Raw genomic sequence first — 23,869 nt, forward strand, 5'->3', positions numbered from 1 at the left:
ATAACCACTGTATCGATAGAAGAACATACCGTACAGTATATGTAAGCCTAAGTGGCATTTACTTGGTCATTTTCGAAAATCCGAACAATTTGAAAATTCGAACTACCTGGGGTCCTAATTAGTTCGGATTTTCGACTTCCTACTGTATATGCTGCAGACATGTTACAGCAAGGAAGATTACTAGAATGAGGCCAAGAAATAGTTTTTAAACTATATTTTCTTGTTTTTGTCAATATTTCCGAACAAATGATTTTTTTAATGGATTCAATTTCCGGAAATTTTACATAGAACAAGGAAGATATCTCTATAAAATATATGTTTGATTTAACATATTAACTAAAATGATTCTTGCCCCGTTATTTTAACACTTCCCTGCCATCAAGGGGGAACTTCATAAGATTGCTCAAGATAATTTTAATGCGTCTATACTAATTAAGCTAACTAGGATTATATTTTAGTTTCTTTTATAGCCATAACTCCATTCTATCACGGTGCTAACTTTGAAGTGTTTGATTGAGTTGTGCACAAAATTTCCCTATTCTAATACAAGAAACATAAGTACTCAATTATCTTAACTCTAAACCAGTAAATACAAAATAGTTTTAATTTTGAAAGCATAATATAATAAAATATTCGAAAATTTCAATTTTACCCAAATTTTCCGTTTTTTCCAAGCTCGGGAAGACCGTAAAAAAGTGTTGTTTTTTAACCCAAAATTTTCGTTTTTTTCCCAGGCCTTCACAACACTAATCTGAACACACAGTGCACCGAACACTCCTAGCAATGGGCCTCCGCAGCCGACGACCCATTCATGTTCGAATGTTAACACCATGACATCGGCAACTACGACCGAATTGAACACGTGACCATCACCACTGGACCTTGGAACAGTAACAGAGCGTTGCATTGTCTGATAAATCCCAATATCTTCTTCATCATGACGATGGGAGTGTGCGAATCCGTCCTACTCCAACGGAACAGTTCCTTGACACCTGTATTGCGGGACGGAGACAAGCTGGCTGCGGCTTAATTATTATCTGGGGAACAATCACATGAGCATCCATGTATCTAGTGGAGCTCGACCAAGGCAACATAACGGCCGAGGCGTATCGCACACTGCTTGCAGACTACGCACACCCCTTCATGACGACCATGTTTCCAAACGGTAGTGGCATTTTTCGACAAGATAATGCACCATGTCACAATGCCAGGACTGTGATGGAGTGGTTCGAGGAACGCAGGAGCTAGTTCCAAGTGATGTGCTGCCCCCCCCCCCCAACTTGCCGGATCTGAACCCAATCGAACACATCTGGGATGTGATTGAACGTGACGTCATGGCGCATCACCCCCCTCCCCGGAATTTACGGGAAATAGGTGACCTGTGTGTGCATATGTGGTGTCAACTCTCTCCAGCGACCTACCAAGGATCATTCCGTTCATGCCAAGACGTGTCGCCGTTGTTATCCGTGCCAAAGGTCGCCATACTGACAATTAGGTAGGTAGTCATAATGGTCTGGCTGATGTGTGTGTATATTTTAACTCGTATATTTTGTCTCGACTCGAATTTCGAGACGTCTCGACTCGAATTCGAGTCGAGTCGAGACAGAGACTGTCGAGTCGAGACTCGAGTCAAGACAGAAACATATTTTCGAGTCGAGACACGAGTCGAGACGAGTCGAGACAGGCTTAAATCTCGACTCGACTCGACTCGTGCGCATCCCTAGTTATAGCAGTAACGGGGGAATTACTTTCGGTATTAACTATACTAAACGTAGAACATCTGAAATAATAATTTAGAAAAAAATGTTCCAAATGTTGATTTTTCTCTTTTGGGCTCCTTTGAGACGTGCGACCCTATATCTTTGCTTCTTTGCCTAGTCGAAAATCCAACGCTGGCAATGGGTGTGTGATCTCTATATATCCCCTGGTTAGTGGTAATGCCTCCAAACAGATGGTCCAATTAGTTCTTCTAATGATAATCCACATCACACATTGAGAGTCAACAAATTGACCGACCTACTGCTCCACATGAACGTCTAGATTTTGTGAAGTTCAATACAACTATAAGTTTACTTAGGAAAGCAGCTACATTGGTAGAATTTCAGGAATAAGTTGAAGCTGATACCATCAGGTCCACGTTTTTGTTGAGAGTGATGTATGTTGCTCAAGGAACTACTTAAATTTTAACTTTATAGTAATGTTTACCAAAAACATAAGAAAATATGCTTATGAGCTCTAGTATCACACCAGGTGATAACAATTCATATATTGCGCTAAACACATTTTATTGTACAGTTACCCGCACCAGTGTTAACTTCATATTTTTTGTTATATTGACTTTACTCGTTTTCAGAGTATGAACTTCTAATGTCTTCTCTGAGTATCATGTGGACTAACTTTAATGATCCTAGCATTTCTTGACAATTTTTGAATTGTTAATTAAACAGTTTTCCTATTTTGTTACTGTTTCAGGCAAAATATCGGTTCGGGTCAGATATTGAATATAAGTGACAGTGACTCCATAACATCGTCTTTCTTTGACCAAAATCTTCCTATCAAGATCGTGATTCATGGATTCGCAGAAGGTCTTCAAGGAATTTCAATACAGGACCTTAAAGACGGTAAGTAAACTTCGAGTGAGGTTTTTCGGCTCTACGAAAGAAATAGGTATAATTTATGTACACAGCTTAATAAACAATGTTAAAAAAAAAAAAAAGATTGAATAAATATGAAGATCATTAGTGTGAGCTTAATAAATGTTCCAGTATGATACATCTTGTAAAGCAAAACACAAAACATATTCCGCCTTATGCAGAGTCGTTTTGACGTATGATTAGCGTCATACTAAAGGCCTGACTATTGTGGAAAACATATGTTAGTCGAACTCTTTAGTATAGCACTAATCACGCGTCAGAACAACTCTGCGTAATTCCCATTATTACTAAATCTCAAGGGAGATGATTTGTATTACTGACGATAATCTTCTCTCTCATTTGCTGCAAATCGTCTCATTACTGTTTTCACCAACATTGAACGACTCGGCCGAACATAGTGGTAAATGAACTTACGGTGAAATGGGTTGTGATCGAACCATAGAACAATATATGGGTAGTTTAATTTCGGAGATGTACTAGCATATGGCAGAAGGAGCTTGTTTCGTGTATGTCGTTTTATTGAATTGCATGAGAAAATTGAATTTTCTTTTTCAGTTTAGATGATTTTGAAAATGTGACATGCCTTGTCCTGCCTAGCCGCTCATTTTTTATTTTTTATTTATTTTTTTTTTACATGTACGAGTGATTTCCGTACTTAATAACTGTTTGACAAACAATTCATTAATTGAATACAAGGGCGCCGATTTCTCTGTAACTAGGGAAGGTGGATTCAGATGTATGTTTGGTTGCAGACAAGAGTCTAAGAAGGCATATATGAAGATTTTAAAATAAATTGAAATCAAATTATGTTAAATATTGTATACTCTTAAAAAATACATACAACAATAAAAATACATAGGCCTTTAAAAATACATATTCATAAAAATACAAGGGCACACATGAGCATTGGGGAGTCCGGGCCCCCAGCCCCTCGGGATCGGCGCCCTTGATTGTATATAATCTAATCTATAACGAAAATGAGTCACATCATGATTATCTGTAAAATTGTTTCGCGTAAGACACCACTGATCCTCAGAATGACAAGATCGAGTCAAAATTACCTGACACTGAGCATTTTCCTTGCACTGCTCGGAAGTATTATGAAATGGAAAGTTAGTGCATACATTCGTTATTTTTAGGGTTGCCATATGTCCGTATTTTATACGGACTGTTTGTATTTTTGGGTCCGTGCCCGTATCGTACAAAGCATGAAGTAGGAAAATGTCCGTATTTGACAGTTTTTGGAGCTACCCGAAAATTTTGGAGTCGGGAATTGCTAAAATCTCGGGCGGAAAAAATTGTGTCCATCATATAACATATTTAGTTACTGTTAACAAAGTAGGTTATGTTTTTAAAATTATCTCATTTTTCCATTCGAGGGTTCTTTTACTTAGATTTAATATGCATGATTTAATTGCATGATTTATTATATTTGTGTTAGTGAAAAGAATATAAAACATATTATTTTCCAATAGTGTTTAAGTATTACAGTAAACAATTGTGTGATAACCTAAAAAGTTAATATTTAGAGTAATAAATTTCAAAATATTTATTCTGTGTTTAGACATCGTATCTTCGATGGGTCGTCATTTTAAAGGCTTGCTAATATTTTGGATCAAAAAATTATGGCAACCTTAGTTATTTTAGAAATTGACTCTTGGGGTTTGGTATTATTAAAATGATCTTGGGAGTTCCGAGGATTGAATAACACTAAATGTAATGTTTCATTGAGAAATAAGAGACAATTAACATGTTACTAATGAAATTACTTTATACTCTTTAGCTTATCTTCAAGCTGGCGACTACAATGTGATAGGGGTAGTTTGGGAAAAACTCTCTGCCCCTCCACGATACGATATTGCTGCAAACTATACGGAACTTGTGGGTGAGCAGTTAGCATTGTTCATCGACACATTAGTCACTGATTATGGAGCATCTCTTTCCAGCATACACGTGGTTGGATTTAGTCTTGGTGCACACGTTGCAGGAGTTGCAGGACAGAATGTTGCTTCTGGAAATCTTACTCGAATTTCAGGTAATTGTCTAGTATATTTTTATTTTTATTAGTACATGTTGTCCACGTTAAAGATTATGCTTTCCATTTCAGGTCACAGGTTTTAGACTTAAAGCCATGCTACGCCTAAGTACGGAAAATCTTATAGAACTGTGCTATGTTCGTCTGACTAACTTGACAGGTATCAAAGTAAAATGGTAAGAGATAGTGAGAACGGTTTTCGATACGCACTCAGTGTCCCAAGAATAGATTCAGTCTCCACTCTTAGCTCTCTACTAAAACCGAAAAAAAAAGGCAGAAATCTATTGTTACTTTCGGTTTTAATATCAGTCTTCATACAGTGAGAATGGTAAGAGATGATATGGGAAGAAATGGCGTTCTGATATCGATTCAGTGTGATAAAATTTCCATCTTCACACTTATCCCCCTATTTAAACCGGAAGTGGTGGAACGTACGGTTTCCGGTTCAAACAGTAATTACTGTAGAGAAAAACTGTAACAGATAGCAAAAAGTATTATACTAGGTTAGAGGCTGACTTTAAATTTTCATAGGGTGTTTCAGTTTATTAATCTAGAAATATTGAACACTTACCGTGGCTTACTACAGAATAGTTACTGACAGTCATATTTAAGTTCACAAACGCTTTCGTGAGGGCAGGAAGTCTTTGGAGATGACAAGACGACAGGACGTCAAAGCATACGAAGAGATGACTCAATAAATTTGTGGACCCTGTAAGCTAATGACAATTGTATAATCATTCGGGTATATCGCTACAGCACGGCGGGCAACCATCCTGTACGTATCAACGCTATGAGCAGCGGAAGAGTTTTGAGGAGATGCAACACATCCCAAATAGCAAGCAAGTTAGGCGCCAAGTTCTGCGAGAATTTCTAAGCTTACTGCTCAATTCTGCAGAGAAGGAACCTTTCCCGCAGAGGGGAGCCCGATTTTGGAGGTCGCCTGGAAAAAAATTGAAACTGTAAGCAGACTACGTTAAATACATTGCTTCTATCAGCACAAAATTAATTTTTAGTGTATTTTATTATATATGTAGTTAAATTGCTTCAACATATATTTTCAAGAATGTAAAAGAATTGCTGATATGTTACGTTTTACATTATCTTGTTTCGATACTATTTTAGTTCCTCCAAAATAGAACAGATGAGATACATGGGGGCGAAAGGAAACATTTATATTTACGTCCTGCATCAGCAATGAAGCTATATAAGACTAAACGCACAACTTAAAGTGGAATTTAACCAGCGTAGTGAGTTCGATCCGGGGCCCAATAAATCAACTGTACGCACACTAGATTAAGAAAAAAGCTTAAAAAAGACTACAGTAGAATTTGTGACTAAGCTTGTATTGATTATGCATTATGTTGGTAGAGCTCCTTTTGATTAGCACGTTCAAATATCAATGCAGAATCCTAAAGTTTCAGCTTCAGCGTACCTCTTCAAAATGTAACGTTAATTCTGATATGTTGTTCAGAAGGTGTAAGGAAAAAAGTATTTACAGTGCCTAAGGCATACCTAGAAAAAATTCTGCGAGGGAACAGCCCGGAAGAAAGGAACACCCCTAAAAAAAAACAAACTAAAACTGCATTCTAAGTATGAGTGAGTGAGTGAATGTAAGAGAGAGTGTGTGTGTGTGTGTGTGTGTGAGAGAGAGAGAGTGAGAGTGAGTGTGTGTGTGTGTGTGTGTGTGTGTTTTTGTTTGTTTGTTTGTTTGTTTGTTTGTTTGTTTGTTTTTAAATAAAGTAAGATACATCCCTTCGGAATTTATTTTCTGAGTTCGGTCTTGATAGTTTGAGGTAAGATGTTTAATTTTGCGAAGACAGTAGTTACGTATGTTATAAAATATCAAAATACCTAGGTATAAATGTTGGTATATCGAGAAATGTTGCATCATAAACATGTTACTCTCAGTAACCTGCAGTAAACATATTCAAATTTTCAAGATTTCCCTGAGCTGAAGGAACATTACCTTCCTGCAGATAATATTTTCACAATATGAAATCATCCTTTGAGCATTGTTGCTGCACTGCATACGAGTTATATTTTTTTATTATTTAATAATAACAGGATTGGATCCTGCATATCCACTATTTCCCGAGAAACCTGAATCCTTAAAGCTAGATTCTTCAGATGCTGATTTCGTTGACGTTATTCACACATCTATGCTTGGTTATGATGATCCATTGGGCACAGTTGACTTTTACCCTAATGGTGGTGGCCCCATTCAACTTGGATGTGACGATCCAGATGGTGATGTATTTGGTAAGTTGCTTCTCTAAATATATCTGTTCTGATCATTAGTCGTATAACAAACACTTCAGAAGATGTTAATAGACAACATTGACCCCCCCCCCCAAAAAAAATGAAAGAGGTTTCTTCGTGGCCTGCAGGTAATTGCAAATGCATTGTTGAAAAATATGTTGTCCAATTTAGTTTAAATTGTAGGTTGGTCATTCCGACAACTTGCCATCATTTATAGAATAGTTTCGACCTCTATTTCCCTGTCGTAATTTTACTTCTTTCGTAGGTGCTAAGTTGACAATTGAGTTGGGTCGCAAATGCTCTGCAAAGCGAGCAATTTCAACTTTGGGCCAACATTGGTAGCTTGCTAGTCTACTGTTGGACCTACTGACCAGTGTTGGGCAAAATCAATTGAAATCAATTGCAATTGATCAATCAATTGAAAGTAATTGGTTTGAAAATCAATTGCAATTGATTTCAATTGCAATTGATTTCAATTTGTAATTGACAATTAATTTCAATTGCAATTGAATTCAATCATAAAATTTGCAATTAAATTTTCGTCAATTGTTAATTGTTAATTGGTCACCAGGCAATTGAAACTTTCAATTGTTAATTGTCAATTGCAAAGGGTGCAATTGAAACATTCAATTGTTAATTGCAATTGACAATTGAAACTTGTAATTGTTAGTTGTAATTGTTAATTGCAATTGAAATCAGCAATTAAAACTGAAGATAAGAAGATGCGTGTATATTGTATTGTCCACTTGTTACTGTTTTACATATTTCAAATAAGGTACTTATAAGAAATGCTGGATACCTACCATCCCTTTCCCCCCCTGGGAAGAAAGCCGTGAAACTAAGTATTTTTTAAATATATTATGTTTATGGTTCTATCCCCCTCAAAGAACTCTATATGCCCGTCATGCATACAATAGGAATGAGCACGAGCGAGTTCGAGCGAGTTTTCTTTAAAACTCGACTCGACTCGAAGCAGACATCTTTGAGTTCGACTCGAGATCTCGGCTCGAAAAATTTCCCCCGACTCGACTCGAATTCGGATCGAGTTTCCAGTCGAGTCGAGCCAATTCGAGCTAAATCCTTTGTGTAGTTCCAAGTACTACTATCTTCAAGTATCCTACATAGACAATATAATTATCAATGATACTAGTACTACTACTATAACTAATTATTATTATAACACCGTGTACCTGTATAAACATGGAATATAGGCGGTTTGTATCGGAATACTAAAAATTAGTTAACTGTCGATCTCGGTAGTCAAGAAATCTTCAGGAGGCAAGGACATCGGTCACGAGGTTCTTGGTTTGAGTTCAGGAGGAGCAAGTATTCGGGCTCGAGCCAAAAATTGTTAGAAGTTATGGGACTCCAGCCAAACATGTTTAAAACTGCTCGACCCGGGTTTAGGGTTGTCAACGACTCAAGCGGCTCGCTCACAGCTCATTCACTTATCGAGCCAAACCGAGAAGTGAGCCGAGCCAACAGCTCATCCAACCGAGCCAGCTCGAGCCGAAGGCTCACACGAGCCGAACCGGACCGAGCTGATTGCTTACCCCAACCGAGCCGGTTCGAGCCATTGGCTCAGTTAAGCTAACTCGAACCCAGCCTATGGACTCGTTTCAACGGAGCTGGTTCGAGCCATTGGCTCCAATCGAGCCGAGTGGATAACTCGCCTTTACCGAGCCGGTTCAAGCCATTGGCTCAATTGAGCCCAATCGATGGGTAATCCCAACCAAGCCAGCTCAAGCTGTACGCTCAGTTGAACCGAGCCGGGCTGGTTGACATCACTATTCCGGTTGGGCTTCTACTTTGGCTAAAAAATTGGACCGTGCAGTTCTCAGCTTTGATGGTAAGAACTACAAAAAATTATATGAAATCTTTAGTTTTACGTCCCAACGGTTAGGCTAAAGGAGACGGTGATGATGGGAAATGAATGAAATGAAGAAAGTGGGAGGAAACGGGAGAACCCCGAGAAAATCCACGAGTACGGTGTTTGTCCACCACAAAGTCCAAACTGCGCGAGCTGGGATCGAACCAGGGTCCTCAAGCACCGGAGGTGAACGTTCTACCACTGACCCACCGCGCCCCCTGGTAAGAACTACAGTATATACTTATATTGGTGCTCACGGCGTCATTAACTTGTTCCACCACCAACGAATTTCGAGGTACTTTGTTTTGCATCTTTTGTGCGTGTTTTGTGTCGCTTTGTGCGCCTATTCCCACATTTTGTGCATCACCGGAAGTGGGTCAAAATGGGCCTACAAATATGACGGAACAAATTATTGCTCTTCCGCCACCAATGAATTTCGAGGTCATTTCCTTCACATCGTTTTGTGCCGTTTTGTGCGTCTACTTCCGTTTTGTGCGTCTACTTCCGTTTTGTGCGTCACCAGAAGTGGGTCAAAATGGGCTTCCAAGATGGGACGAAAATGACCAAGAGTTCCGCTACTATCGAATTTCGAGGTCGTTAATTTCACACCGCGTACCCTTTTGTGCGCCTATTTCGACGTTTTGTGCGTCACTGGAAGACGGTCAAAATGGGCCTCGAAGGTGGGACGAAAATGACCCACTTCTCCGCCACTACCGAATTTGGAGGTCCTTCCTTTTGCATCGACTACTGAATTTTCGTGCTGTTTCGTGCCCCCATTTCCACGTTTTGTGTGTCACCAGAAGTGGGTCAAAATGGGTTTCCAAGATGGGACGAAAATGAACCACTGTTCCGCCACTATCGAATTTCGAGGTCGTTAATTTCACACCGCGTACCCTTTTGTGCGCCTATTTCGACGTTTTGTGCGTCACTGGAAGACGGTCAAAATGGGCCTCGAAGGTGGGACGAAAATGACCCACTTCTCCGCCACTACCGAATTTCGAGGTCCTTCCTTTTGCATCGACTACTGAATTTTCGTGCTGTTTCGTGCCTCCATTTCCACGTTTTGTGCGTCACCAGAAGTGTATCAAAATGGGCCTCCAAAGTGTGACCAAAATTACCCATTGTTCCGACACTATCAAATTTCTAGATCGTTTCTTTTGCATCGTTTAGTGCCTATTTTTTAAAAAATTTTTCTGTACCTACTTCCTCGTCTTGTGCGTCACCGGAAGTGAGTTAAACAGGCCTTTAAAGTGGGAGTTAAATGGCTCACTGTTCCGCCACTATCGAATTTCGGGGTTGGTTCTTTCGCATCGTTTAGTGCCTGTTTTGTACGTTTTGCGCGTCACCAGAAGTGTGTCAAAATGGGCCTCCAAAGTGTGACGAAAATGACTCACTCCTCCGCCACTACCGAATTTCGAGGTCCTTCCTTTCGCATTGACTAGTGCCTGTTTTGTTACATTTTGTGCCCCTATGTCCACGTTTTGTTCGTCACTAGAAGTGTGTCAAGATTAGCCTCCAAGGTGTGACGAAAATGACCCACTGTTCCGACACTATCGAATTTCTAGATCGTTACTTTCGCATCGTTTAGTGCCTTTTTTTTAAAGTTTTCTGCGCCTATTTCTCGTCTTGTGCATCACCCGAGGTGAGTTAAACGGGGCTTTAAAGTGGGAGTTAAATGGCTCACTGTTCCGCCACTATCGAATTTCGGGGTTGGTTCTTTCGCATCGTTTAGTGTGTATTTTGTACAGTTCTGTTCGCCTACTTCCATGTTTTGAGCATCACCAGAAATGCGTCAAAATGGTCCATCAATGTGTGAGGAAATAGACCATTGTTCCGCCACTATCGAATTTGGAGGTCGTTTCTTTCGCATCGTATAGTGCCTGCTTTGTACTGTTTTGTGCTCCTATTTCCACTTTAGTGCGACAACGAAAATAGGTCAAAATGGCCTACAAGTATAGCGGAATAACTTAATGCTGTTCCGTCACCATCGAATGTCGAGGTCGTTTTCATTTTTTTTTTTTTTTTTTTTTTGCATGATTTGTGTCCCTTTGTGCATCAGTGGGAGAGGGTCAAAATGTACCTTGAAAGTGGAATGGATATGTCTTTTTCTGCCATATTGGTAGGTCGTCTTTGACCCACTTTCGTTGGCCTACAAACGTGAAAATATGCGCAGAAACGGTAAAAACATGCACTAAACAATGCGAAAAAGCGACCTTGAAATTCGATACTGGTGGGAGAGTGGGTCATTTTTCTTCCCACATTGAATGCCCATTTTGACCCACTACCATTGATTCGCAAAACGTGGAAATAGGTTTACAAAACGGTAGAAAACACGCACAAGATGATGTGAAGGAAACGACCTCGAGCATTAACTTGTTCCACCATATTTGTAGGATAACATTGACCCATTTCCGGTGACGCAGAAAACGAGGAAATAGGCGCACAAAACGACACAAAAAATTTCCATGTAATTAAGCTAAATTCCCATTTAAGTTTGTAAGCTTAATTATATGGAAAATTGTATACATTTTTCCTTTACGTTTCTCTACTTTACGTTGATTTGGGACTTTTAAATTTTATTCAGTTTTCCACTGAAAAGTATCTATAATTCAACAAGGAAATAATTATTAATTATAATTATTATCTATATAATTGAATTCATTGTAATTTGTTCCATAACAAACACTTCACCATTTCGTACTAGCTGTTATGCCCGTTTTTCGCATGGATTAGAAAAAATATCAATGTAAACGAACTGAACAACGGGAGAACAATTAAGAAACATTTCTAAAATTTGATATATTTTGTGTGAACATATATCCAACAACGTACATGTGTTTTCATTGAGAAGGCCGATGGGGGCTGAATTTGAACGTATACACTATCAGGGGTGTCACTATACGTCTGAGCAACCCCAATAAATATGGATTCGACACAAATTCTACTACTTTTACATGTCCCGGTGAACCACCCCTCAGACCCCCTTGGTTCGTATTGTGAAAAACTTTCCTCTGGCCCTCACCAACCCGCAACCAATACCGCGAAAACTATGAATGTGACACTAGCATCTGCCATTTTCTACTACTTTTTACATATGCCGGTAAAAGTCCCTATAACCCTCTGGTTCCAATTAAAAAAAAAAAAAAAACAATGCCTCTGGCACACAGCCGATGGGGGCTGTATTTGGAAGTCAACGCCTGTGGAAGTATCACCATTCATCTCAGCGACAGCGAAAACTATGGATTTGACACTAATATCGGTCACTTTCCATTATTTTTACATGTCTCGCAATTCCCCACCCCTGGTGACTCCCGGCCCGTATGCAATGGTGGCTAAATTTGAAAATTATCGCTAATGAAAGTATTACCATTGATCTCAGCCACCGCGAAAACTACGGATTTGACATCGGTCATTGTGAATTATTTTTACATGTCTCGTGATCCCCTTTATAATGCCCCCCTTTCTTAGCTGATGGGAGCTAAATATGAAAGTAAACGCGGTCTTGAGTTTCACCATTGAGCTCAGCTATCCCGAAAACTATGGATTTGACATTAATATAGGTCATTTTCGATTATTTTTACATGTCTCGGAATTCCCCCCTCTGGTGACCCAAGGCCCGCATACAACGGTGGATGAATTTGAAAGTCATCGCTAATGGTAGTGTCGCCATTGATATCAGCAACCGCGAAAACTATGGATTTGACACTAATATCGATCATTTTGGATTACTTTTACGTTTCGGTATCCCCCCCCCCCCTGTTGACCCACGGCCCGCAGCCGAACACGGTGAATTTGGAAGTTAATGCGATCGGAGTTTCACCATTGATCTCAGCGACCGCGAAAACTATGAAATCGACACTGATATCGTTCTACTTTTACGTGTCCCGGTAAACGCCTCCCTGAGACCCCCTGGTTCGAATTTTGTTGAAAACGCTTTGCCTTGGTGTGGGACCTGGACCAAGGTATCTTTGACCAAAATTTGGGAACTCTCGGTCGACTTTTCTGGTCCCCAGGCCGGTCCAGGTAAGCGTCCCCTGGAGACCCCCTAGTAAGGAATTAAAAAAAAAAAAACTCTTCGTCTTGGTCTGGGGCCTAGACCAAGCTACCCGTGACCAAATTTTGAAAAGTTTCGGTCCACTCGTATCGTCCACAGGCCGCACAATGATAGACAGACAGACACACGAACAAACTCTATTTTATTTATATTAGAAAGGTCAGATCCGCCGTTATTGTATTAGTGCGGTGCTTGAGCGATTGATCGTAGAAATTCAAACTCCGATGAGTGATAATTTTATAGGTTTGTTTTATTACAAGTTTAAACTCTTTAGTCAGTAGAGAAGAGGTCGTGAATCATGGGTCAGAGTTGATGACAATGGGTTTTGGTGGGTCTGTGGGTCACAGTGGGTAAGAGTGGTTTATGGTGGGTGGTGGGTCAGAGTGGGTCACGGTGGGTCGTGGGTCACGACGGGTGGTGAGTCAATTGGTCGTGGCTAAAGTTTTCATTGCCCCACGCCCTCTCTGAACTACAGTGTTGAAAATTAATCAGTGAAAATCAATTGCAATTGATCAATCAATTGAAAGTAATTGCTGTGGAAATCAATTGCAATTGAATCAATTGCCAATTAATTTCAATTGCAATTGAATTACAGAATTCAATTGCAATTACTTTCCACTGCAATTACTTTCAATCAATTGATCAATTGCAATTGATTCTCCTTTTTCAATGGCCAACTGCAATTAACAATTAACCATTACTTATTTCAATTGTTAATTGCAATTAACAATTAAATTTACAGATTAATTGTTAATTGTTAATTCAATTGACATTTGCCCAACACTGCTACTGACTATACTGCTAGGATATAAGGTTACATTGACTTTGTGCTGGAAAGGACCATTAAACTCCAAATTAATAAACAAATCAAATATAGAAATACATTATACAGTACAGTATCGCTACTTTGATTCTCTGTAATGGTATATAATCAGTCACCTATAAAAAAAAAAAAAAAAAAAAAGGCGACAATCTGTTTTCCGCGCCCCTTCAAAAATTAAATACATTCTTGTACTTTCTTCTAACAACTGATACTGTATAAGCCCTAGCTTTCTTACGTACTACAATAATTTAAACATTTTATTATTATTCCTGACCACTTAAGTCGAGGAGTTCTGATTCATTGTAAGACATAATGCATCATGTTACGTTAGGTTCATGTTTGTTTGAAAAAAAAAAATGTTAAAATAGAAGGAAATTTATTTATTTTTAAATGAAATAAAGGTAATAGAAAATATTAATAGAGAACATGGTGTGGATGACATTGAAAAACATAACGGAAGACTTCTGCTTTCATTATATTCCACAGTATAAATTACTATCATTTATATTATATTATATATCTAGTGTGGCGGATCCAGTATATGATCAAGGGAGGGGCTAAACCAAAGTTTGCAGCGTTATCAAGTGTAAAGCAGGATTGAAGCCCATTTTATCCAGTGTATACCTGAACATCAGGGAGTCTATAGCCCCATATAGTTCTCCCTTGGATCCGCCCCTATACATATAAATTGTGTGGGAAGAAGTACTGAGTGACTGTGATTGATGCCCTGATCAAACCACAAGTTAGAAATTTCAAATTTCAACAATGCATAGTTGACGTAAGGTACCACTAAGGAAAGATTTTTAAGAAACTCGACAAGTGAGGGAGAGAAACAGGGGTCGCAATTATTATATTAAAATGTTTATATCTCGGAATCTTTACAATTCTGAGACATGAAATTTGGTATACGGACTTCATTTAACGTAACTAGGTAAGATTCAGTTTTGATATTTTACCTAGAAGGGAAGAAAAGAGAAATGAAGAGAAGAAAAGAGAAAGGAGAAATGGACGGGGGATTTCAATTATTGTAAGATGCTCTTATCTCAGAATCGTTTAAGATTAGAGACATGGGATTCGGTAGATAAACTTCATTAAAAATTATATTTTATCTCTCTCTCTCACTCACTCTCTCTCTCTATTATATATATATATATATGAAAGAGACTATGTGACCTAATTCTTGAACCACGAGACCTATCTTAATAAAAGTTTCAACATAGATGAGGTTCAGGCCTGGGTTGTTTTGTTTTCTCATTTCACTTTAACAGTTCAATGTAGGGGAGGGGAATATATATATAAAAATTATCGAAAACAACATATTAATGCTGAATTCATAGTTTTTGGGGTCGCCGAGATGAACAGTGACACTCTCGATGCCGTTTAAACCCGAATTCAGATCACAATAGTAACATTTATTTATATAGATTACTTATTTTCTGATTTTTTATTATCTTTTCTTTGAGTTAAGATGTCGGTTGCGCTCAGAACAGTCACATTCACCCAGGGGACGCCATGAGCGTCGCCAGAAACTTTCGAAGGAGGGTCAAGAACAAACGCTAATAATACACAAACACACACATTATATTATATATATATATATATATATATATATATATATATATATATATATATATATAAATCACAATAATATAATTAGGAAGTCATGCAAGTACATATACTATGTTGACTTTAGAAGAACTTTCCGAAAACAGTCGTATGTTCCCTGCTTAATACTTCATAATAATTCCTGTTTTCAACATCTCAAACGTTGAATCAAAAAAAGAGAGAGAAAAAAATGCATGTTCGTGACTATGTTGCTACCGTACGTGCCTTTGGTGTGGGAGATTCGAGATAGATTCCCGGTAGAAGTTGAGTTCATGAAGTTTACATTCCATATGAAGCTTTAGGTCCACATCTCACCCTCGGGGCTGTAAGGGACACTAAACTTAGAATAAACCAACCCAAAAAGAGAAAACTTTATATAACAGTACTGTGTTTCTTGATGTTTATTTATCAGTACTTTGCGAAGTCATGCTACAACGAAACTGCTCTCGGGATCTCAATAAATACAAGAAAATATTTTTTGTGCATGAAAATCAAAACCTAATCATTTCACATAAATAGAAATTTTAAAAAAATAACACATGCAAAAATGTATTTACGAAAATATTACGGTTTTACTTACCAAACAGGAATAGAGCAGATTTTATAAAATAAAATCCTCATCATCTTCGTGTTTGTAAATAACTAAGCCACCAGGTAGAAATAATTCCTTGTCTTGTTTCATAAAGTTCACACAAAATGCACAAAATCTTTCTTTCTTCCGTAACCACTTTACAAAACGCAGAACAATCAAATTATATTTATATAAAAAAGCGAACACACAATATAAAAGAAAGTGCAGATAAAAAATCTCTATATATAGATAAGCATTATTACGTGTCATATAGGTCTACTTCTTGAACAAGAGTTGCATACGCCTTGGTTCTTTCCCAAAAGCATCCAACACGTCTGATATGAATTGTGTTTTATTTATAAGTTCCCGATGGAGACTCATCATACACAATCCTGTCAACCTTTCTTCAGAGATAGTTGACCGTAACCACGTTTTCACACGTCTTAGGATGCTAAAACTTCTCTCAACACTACATGTTGTAACGGGGAGGGTAACCATTACTTGTATTCCTTGCTTTATTGCCGAATAAAATGTGGCGTGATCCATCAAATCAAAAAGAGAGAGTTTCTCTAAACTGTCTGCATCTAGATTTCTGTGTTTCCATAAATCGTACCAGTATTCAGCTTGAGGAAGGAAATTGTCAAATTCATACATTTCATTTATTTCATCCATCATCTTCATGAATTGTAGTTTAGAGGTGTTTTTTATTTCACGGGGATGCAGTGTGAAGAGTGAAAAGCTTCGGCTATGTTCTTCCGAAAATCTATTATTTAGCGACTGTAACAAAGAATCTATGTACGGTATAAATATGGTTCGCCGATAATATTCTTCCACATTTGTGTATGGAGGATTAGCACGATGCAAGTCTGAGAACTGACAGCTGAATATTCAGTTCATCAGCAACACGAATACACTTTTCGAGGTTTGAATAAAATGTAACTTCAGCTGTATCTCTCTGTTCTTTGAACATACAAATCAACTCCGAAATGTGTGATTTTGCCATCATGAAGTTCAACTGAACTCCTTGCAAAATTTGTGCTACTGGCTCAAGGTACGAGGAATGTTGACTGATAACTGACAAAGAAACAATAAAGGCTCCTGTTGTTCCTGCACATAAAAGACTATAAGCATTGTTTCTAGTTTCAGAAACTAGAATTTATTGACAGTTCTTCTAACGCACACACTATTTCTATGAAATGTTCAGAAAATTTTCTGATACTGCTGTATTTGGAAGTCCAGCGGGTTTCAGAAAGAAGTGGGATATTTGGAATATTTTTCTTCTTAATGGGCTCTCGCGAAAGAAAATTGTGATTTCTTTGATAGTATCCATTGTGTTTCGTATGTAAGAAACGTAACATAGCTTATTAACGATAAGATTAAGCTTGTGTGATGCACATTGGTAAAAAAAATACTTTTGGGAATTGTCGTCTGATAATGCTTTGTGCATCGTTACTACATCCAGCCATGGTGGAACAACCATCGAAACCCTGCCCTACAATTCACACTGAGATAATCCACGTTCTTCCAATGGTTTTAGAATTATTCTAGCAATATATGCGGCGTTTAACTCTCCTAATGAAATGAAACCTACGAAATCTCGCATCTAATTTTCAACAGTGTCATGAAACCGAATACCTAGAGACAATTGTTATACACCCCCAATATCAACTGTCTCATCTGCAAGCACAATATAATAGTGGGAAGAAACAATTTTAGGCTTTATATACTGTTCATATAAAGTGTTGCCTGCAACTGATATCAATTTATTTTGAATCTGCACAGATAAGTATTTTGCATTTTGAGCAGCAGTTTCAAAGTGTTGCTTTAATGTTATATCTCCTGAATCTACTTTAAATTGGACATGATCGTAGACATTGCCTGATTTAGCATTCTTTCCTCGTCAAGACAAATCATGTGTCGCACAAAAGACAATTGTCTCAATGATTGATGACAGTTTTTTTCGGTTTTCCTCAACTTGCTTCCGAGCCGCTTCATCAATTTCTAAATCAACGGGCAAACTTTTCGTAGACATAACATTCGAAAATAACTGAGCACGTTCTGTGAACGCCCGAAGCCATTCAGATTGTTCGTGTTGTCGAGCAGATGCAAAAAAAGAATTGTATTTTCTAAACGGTGTTAGTATAAAAGACCCTTGCAATCCTCTTTTTACCGGAGATCGAAAAAGAACACACTGCTTGCACAATCCCCCTCGCAACTTTCTAGAATATGCTAGCCACGGAAATTCAACAAACCATTTATACAAAAAGGGGCGTTTTCCTGGCATAACATCTTGTTTAAAATCATATGTTTCGGTCGGGTGCCACGGCGACATCAATATTTCATATCGACCAGTGTCCGACAAACTTGACTGCAAATTTAAGTCTACATAATTGCCAATGTCTTTTGAGTCACAAGACGTCTCCTCACCTAATAAAGTTGCACAAGGGGACATTTGGGGAGAAGGTACGCTAACGATATTGCCCTCCGGTAACTTTTTCTTCGCTCAGATTTTGAACACACAAAATATCACGTTTGGTGTTTTCCAATTTTGAGGACATTTGCAGTTTTAGAAAAACATCGAGTTTCATTTGCTTATGCCTATGCATGATTAATTTTTAAAAAGCAATTCTTTCTAATTCACTCACCTACACATGCGATATTAAATAAGTTATAAACTAAGGGGAAAACACCCACTAAACTCAGAGAGACCAGGGATCGAAAACCACACACATTTATCACTTTCGGACACTCCCGAGCAACTTTCAAGTTTTGAAAACGAAAACAGCCTATATGACACACCAGAATCACGGATTTCCAATAACTGCGAACAACCAACTATGCAAAACTAAACCTTTCTCTTCTTGAAAAGGGTCAATCTCCATCCTCCCCGCTAAAAATAACATTGTACTTTTAAACCGCGGGGTCTCATAGGGAAAAAAAGCTCAATTTCTTTCTGCTCAGAACGCTACTAAGAACAAGGAAGACAATGTTTGACAGCATTAGAATCATTGTCCCTGCTGCTCCATTTGCAGTTTTGTCTTCTCGACCCCTTCCCCTCTGTAAACCATCAAGATTCTTGGTTTAAAAGAAGGCGGAGTCATTCAGGATCACCTTCCTACAGCCAGAGGGCAAACAGGTGCAGCGGAGTCTGACATTATTGCCTTCACAAACAGAATTCTTGGGTTATTTTTAACATCAATGTGTGTTAAATGCTCATACTTTTCCGATTGTTGCAAAGGTCAGACAAATGAGTCAGAGAAACACTTTATTCTGCTTTACAAAGGAAACCACTGCAGAAGTATTAAAAGATGTGGCTCTTCGTTTTTTATGGGAACGATTGAGGATAACTTGCTTGATTCTTTCAACGTTTGAGATTTTGAAAACAGGAATTATCGTGAAGTGCTACGGAGGGAACATAGATCCTGTCTCCGGAAACTATTTCTAACTTCAATATATATACTTGACTACTTCAAGATCAAGGTAATATTAACTGGATTTCCAGGGGGGTCAACCGACCCCTTCGACCCCCTGCCGACGCCCATGGGGGACGCTACATTAGAAAAGGTTGGGAACCGCTGAACTAACGATGGACTGAAGAAAATTGGAGAAAACTCAGAAAATCCACGCACACTGTTTTGTCCACCACAAAGCCCATTTGACGGAAACTGGAACAAACCAATCATCCCACCAGAGGTTACCGTAAGGCAGCACTTTTAAATCTTGTTTAATTTGGGATATATCGAATTGATTAGGAGTTTAACGTTCCTTTCAGTAGCGAGACTATATGAAACGGGACCTACTAATTAACGTGGATCGAACCACCTGAGCTCCCGCCGGGAATCGAACTCGGGTTTCCCCGCCAAAGATACATACTACGCAAACCGCTTAGCCATGAAGATGATCTTGGGATACTTCGAATGTTATTAAACTTCATGGAACTAGAAACTGAAACAAACTAAATCAGCAGCTTACGTAGAATTTCATAAAGGGCAGGGAAAGGCCTTTCAAGTTCCCAAGTTCATATAGTTTTACAGCTTTATATGTTAAATGTGATTTTGAAATCCGGAACTCTTTTTGTGTACGAAACTAAATACTTTATTTTTATGGGTGCCTAATTTGAAAAGAATTTTCAAAGAAAGCTGTGTCGTCAATGAGAGTTTCTTGGGATGTTTCTCATAGGTAGATCGGGTCCTGGGACCGGACGACACCCGTCAATTTTAAGGGAAATAAAAGTGAGGATTTTAAGATATTTGAAAAAAAGTGTGTGTGGGCGAGGGGTGAGGGAAAGGAGGGATGAAATTGATGTCACTGTACCTGTTATTCCATTTTCTTTGCTGGGCTTCCTGATATCCTCTTGATGATCATCCGATGTTCCGCCTGTCTTTGACCGAATTACTGATTGTTCGGCTCTGTTACTAAATTGCTCTCTCCGGTGTTCTCTAGCCAACACCAAAGATTGTTCCCGTCTGACTCCCGTGTTCTCCCGGACCGACTCCGTTGACAGTCTTTCGACAACTTTACGATTGTCTCCAAAAATAACTCCGAAGACCGGCTCTCGAATAACTCTGGAGACTAACTTCCCTTTTCCGGGTTGAAGAGTATTTAAAGACCCAAATCTGCTGGTATTCTTGCTGACTCCAGACATGTGTCGATGAGATTTTGTCTCAACAGGTACTCTTGACGTCAGAGATGGTTAGATAATTGGGAAAGGAGCTTTCTCAGCTTTGTTACATAAAATACACATTGACATAACATAAAAAGCACTTCCACGATTTAGCAACGAAAACACAAAACTATGGAAGAAAACATTGAATTCTCAGACGTAAATGAATTTCACTTGCTAAGTCTTCCGAATGACTAGCGTTCTTGATGCATACAGTTTTATGTAATTAGAGAAAAAAGAATAGCCTCACGACACTGATAAGTCTTAATGAAAATTGTTTCTCAGGCAGACAGTAAATGAATGTGGGATATTAACATAAATCAATAAATAAATACTGGTCTTCAAACTTTTAGCTCGAGAAATAAATGTGCTTAATGGGTTTAGGTTTTTTATTTCGTAAACTGAAGGGATTGTGTTCAATGCTGATTAATTTACGTATCGTCATTGTGGTGATGTATCAAGTCTCTTTCTGTATTTCTTTTTCACTTGAATATATCATGTGTCTTCCATAGTGAAAAGTGAATAGATCATAGTGAGTTGTATGAGCTACTTAACGTTTTATTTGTTGGTCCTTTCAGGGATTTGTAGCCATTTTAGAGCAGCAAGATATTTCGCTGAATCTATTACAAGCGGTGTGAAATTTAATGCTCTGCCATGTGACAGTTGGGAAGATTACTTAAATAATACTTGTAGTGGATATTTGGTTACGATGGGAGAGCCTTGTCCTTCAAGGTGAGTATTCAAATACAAACGCCGGCGAAAAAGCATATTGACAAGTTTTTGTAAATATTTTAAAATAATCATTTCCAACTAGATCTAAGACATCACATATTGCTCATACTGTCAATAATCTATACGAAGAGAATAACCAAACAGGGAACCTGGTGTTGATAGATAATTGCGATTGACGAACATAGATAGCGTGGTTTGTGTTTTTGCAGATAGCTACTTGTAATCTCTACTTATTCCATATCCTCTTCTAACGATATGCAGTACCAGTACATTTTTTTGATTTTTTAACATATATGCATTTTTATATTGTATATACTCCGCATTTTATAAAGACATGCATCAACTGTTTCCATTGCCAAAGTCGCAAATGAAATATGCCGATGATATTAAAAGTGGAAGTTGCTATAGTAACATTCATATTTTATGGCCTCCATTTTGATGCCAACCTAATGATTATTTTAGTTTATACCAGCTTCATTCAAGTAGCTTAATTGTAATTTATATGGGCCATACTCTCCCTTGGAGCTCTTTACTTGAAATCTTAGGTACTGTTATATTAAAGCATAAATTACATGAAATGGAGTGGGAAAATGTGAATCTTATTTGGAGAATTTCTATCTAGCAGAACTGTTTATTACTACTGGAGGTTTGTTAAAATTAATGTAACCATAAAGTGACCCTAAGCACAAATTGGGCATCATTCAGTGTTCCTTGTGAATAGGGCTTATACCAGGTTCCTTGAAATTGGTAAAGATTTGATCATGCGATTTGCGGACCTACATTCGAAAACCACGAAATTTGCGTTTGTAATGCCATCAATAAAATTTCATGTTAATTTTAGGTTAGTAGTTCCTATTTACCAAAATGTGGAAACATTTATGATGGCAAATTACTCTGGTGTTCCTTGATAGAATACAAAGATGATCTTTATCTTAAACTTTTCTGTTAAATGTGTACATGATTTCAAAAGAATGTTTTAGTTCTGTTTCATAGCAATAGCTTCGAAGGGGTAGTTAGATTACTTTGGTTTAACACGGATGAATACACTACTGCAATTGTGTAACTTAGGATTGGAAAAGAGCTTCATCGTCAGATGGCATGAAATTCAAACTTTTCCTACAAATACAACACCTTAAAGAAAATTTATCTAACACTACGCAGTATTTGAAATGAATATACTCTAAATATTTTCAGAGTAAGAACGGGGTTGTAAAGTGTGTAATATCAAATGATCAAATAAATGTTGAACGAGTTCTGAAAGTAGGGAAATCAAGTGCTTCAAAAGACTGCCACATGAACTTTGAATAGACAAGGAATATCAACGGGAGAATTTGTACGCAAATATTTTGAACATACAGGTACTATGATATAGTAATAGTGTACATTTACAAGAACTGACATAGGTTAAAGAAAGTTTACAGCTTTCAAAACGCAACACTATGTAGTGATTTTTTTTTTTAAAAAAAAGCAAATATGACCATATCATGCAACATGAGGCCTTCAAAAACACAAGGGAATTAAACTAAGAAATTTGATTGTAGGGTACGCTTCAATACATGGAAAACTTTCTTACATTATAAAAATTACTTACCATATCTAAACATGAATATTAAGCTCTGAGGAGAGCTTTAGGTAAAGATCTTCAAATTTAGTATGTTCAAACTTACCAAAAAGTGGGCTCTAATTCCCTTGTGCACTGAACGCGCCATGTACCGGTACAGTTTCTAAGGATATATATATATATATATATATATATATATATATATATATATATATATATATATATATATATATATATATATATATATATATATATATTTATATTTATTATAATATTATGAATAAGAATAGTTTGGTAATAAATTCTCACATTTTGAAAACCACAAAAGCCAACACGCAGCTTATAATCATAAAATGCGCAAACTCTTCCGAATTACATATAGCACATATTTTTCTGATGAAAATCAATGTTTTATTTTAAAGTGCTTAATCTAATATACGTAAATCCTAATATACGTGTTTGTCTAAGTGTGTGCGGCCTAGAGACCAGACGAGTGGACCGAGAGATACAAAATTTTGGTTAGGGGTACTTTGGTCCACGCCCAAGACCAAGACAGTTTTTTTTAAATTCGAACCAGGAGGGTCTCAAGAGGGACGTTTACCGTGACATGTAAAAGTAGTAGAAATTGACCGATATTAGCGTCGAATTCATAGTTTCCGCGGTCGCTGATATCAATGGTGAAACTCCGATAGGATTAGCTTCCAAATTCACCCCATTTAGTTGGGGCTGGGGATCACCGGGGGGATACAGACATGTAAAAATAATCCAAAATGGCCGATATTAGTGACAAATCCATAGTTTTCGTGGTCGCTGAGATCAGTGGTGACACTTACATTAGCGAAGACTTTCAAATTCAGCTACCATTGTATGCGAGCCGGGGGTTACCGGGAGTTGGGGAATACCAAGACGTAAAAATAATCCAAAGTTACCGATATTAGTGTAAAATCCATAGTTTTCGCTGTTGCTGAGATGAATGATGATACTTCCATAGGCATTGACTTCCAAATGAAGCTCCATCGACTGGGGGCCAGAAGAGTTTTCC

General features: G+C 37.9%; 1 protein-coding gene across 2 annotated transcripts in view; it reads left to right on the forward strand.

Annotated features, from left to right (window-relative positions):
- LOC145686173 (lipase member H-like) overlaps window positions 1–23,869 on the forward strand; it is a 65,414-nt gene that overhangs the window by 40,643 nt on the left and 902 nt on the right. Inside the window, exons 3-6 of one of the 2 annotated variants that reach the window (XM_081759192.1) lie at window positions 2,473–2,621; window positions 4,438–4,689; window positions 6,754–6,948; window positions 21,113–21,266. In XM_081759192.1, coding sequence (XP_081615318.1) covers window positions 2,473–2,621; window positions 4,438–4,689; window positions 6,754–6,948; window positions 21,113–21,266 — 750 coding nt within the window. The remainder of the gene's footprint in view (window positions 1–2,472; window positions 2,622–4,437; window positions 4,690–6,753; window positions 6,949–21,112; window positions 21,267–23,869) is intronic. The other variant, XM_081759193.1, reaches the window with a different exon arrangement.

The sequence above is a fragment of the Thermobia domestica genome, chromosome 5 (assembly GCF_964235325.1).
Source record: "Thermobia domestica chromosome 5, izTheDome1.hap1.1, whole genome shotgun sequence".
NCBI classification, from domain to species: domain Eukaryota; kingdom Metazoa; phylum Arthropoda; class Insecta; order Zygentoma; family Lepismatidae; genus Thermobia; species Thermobia domestica.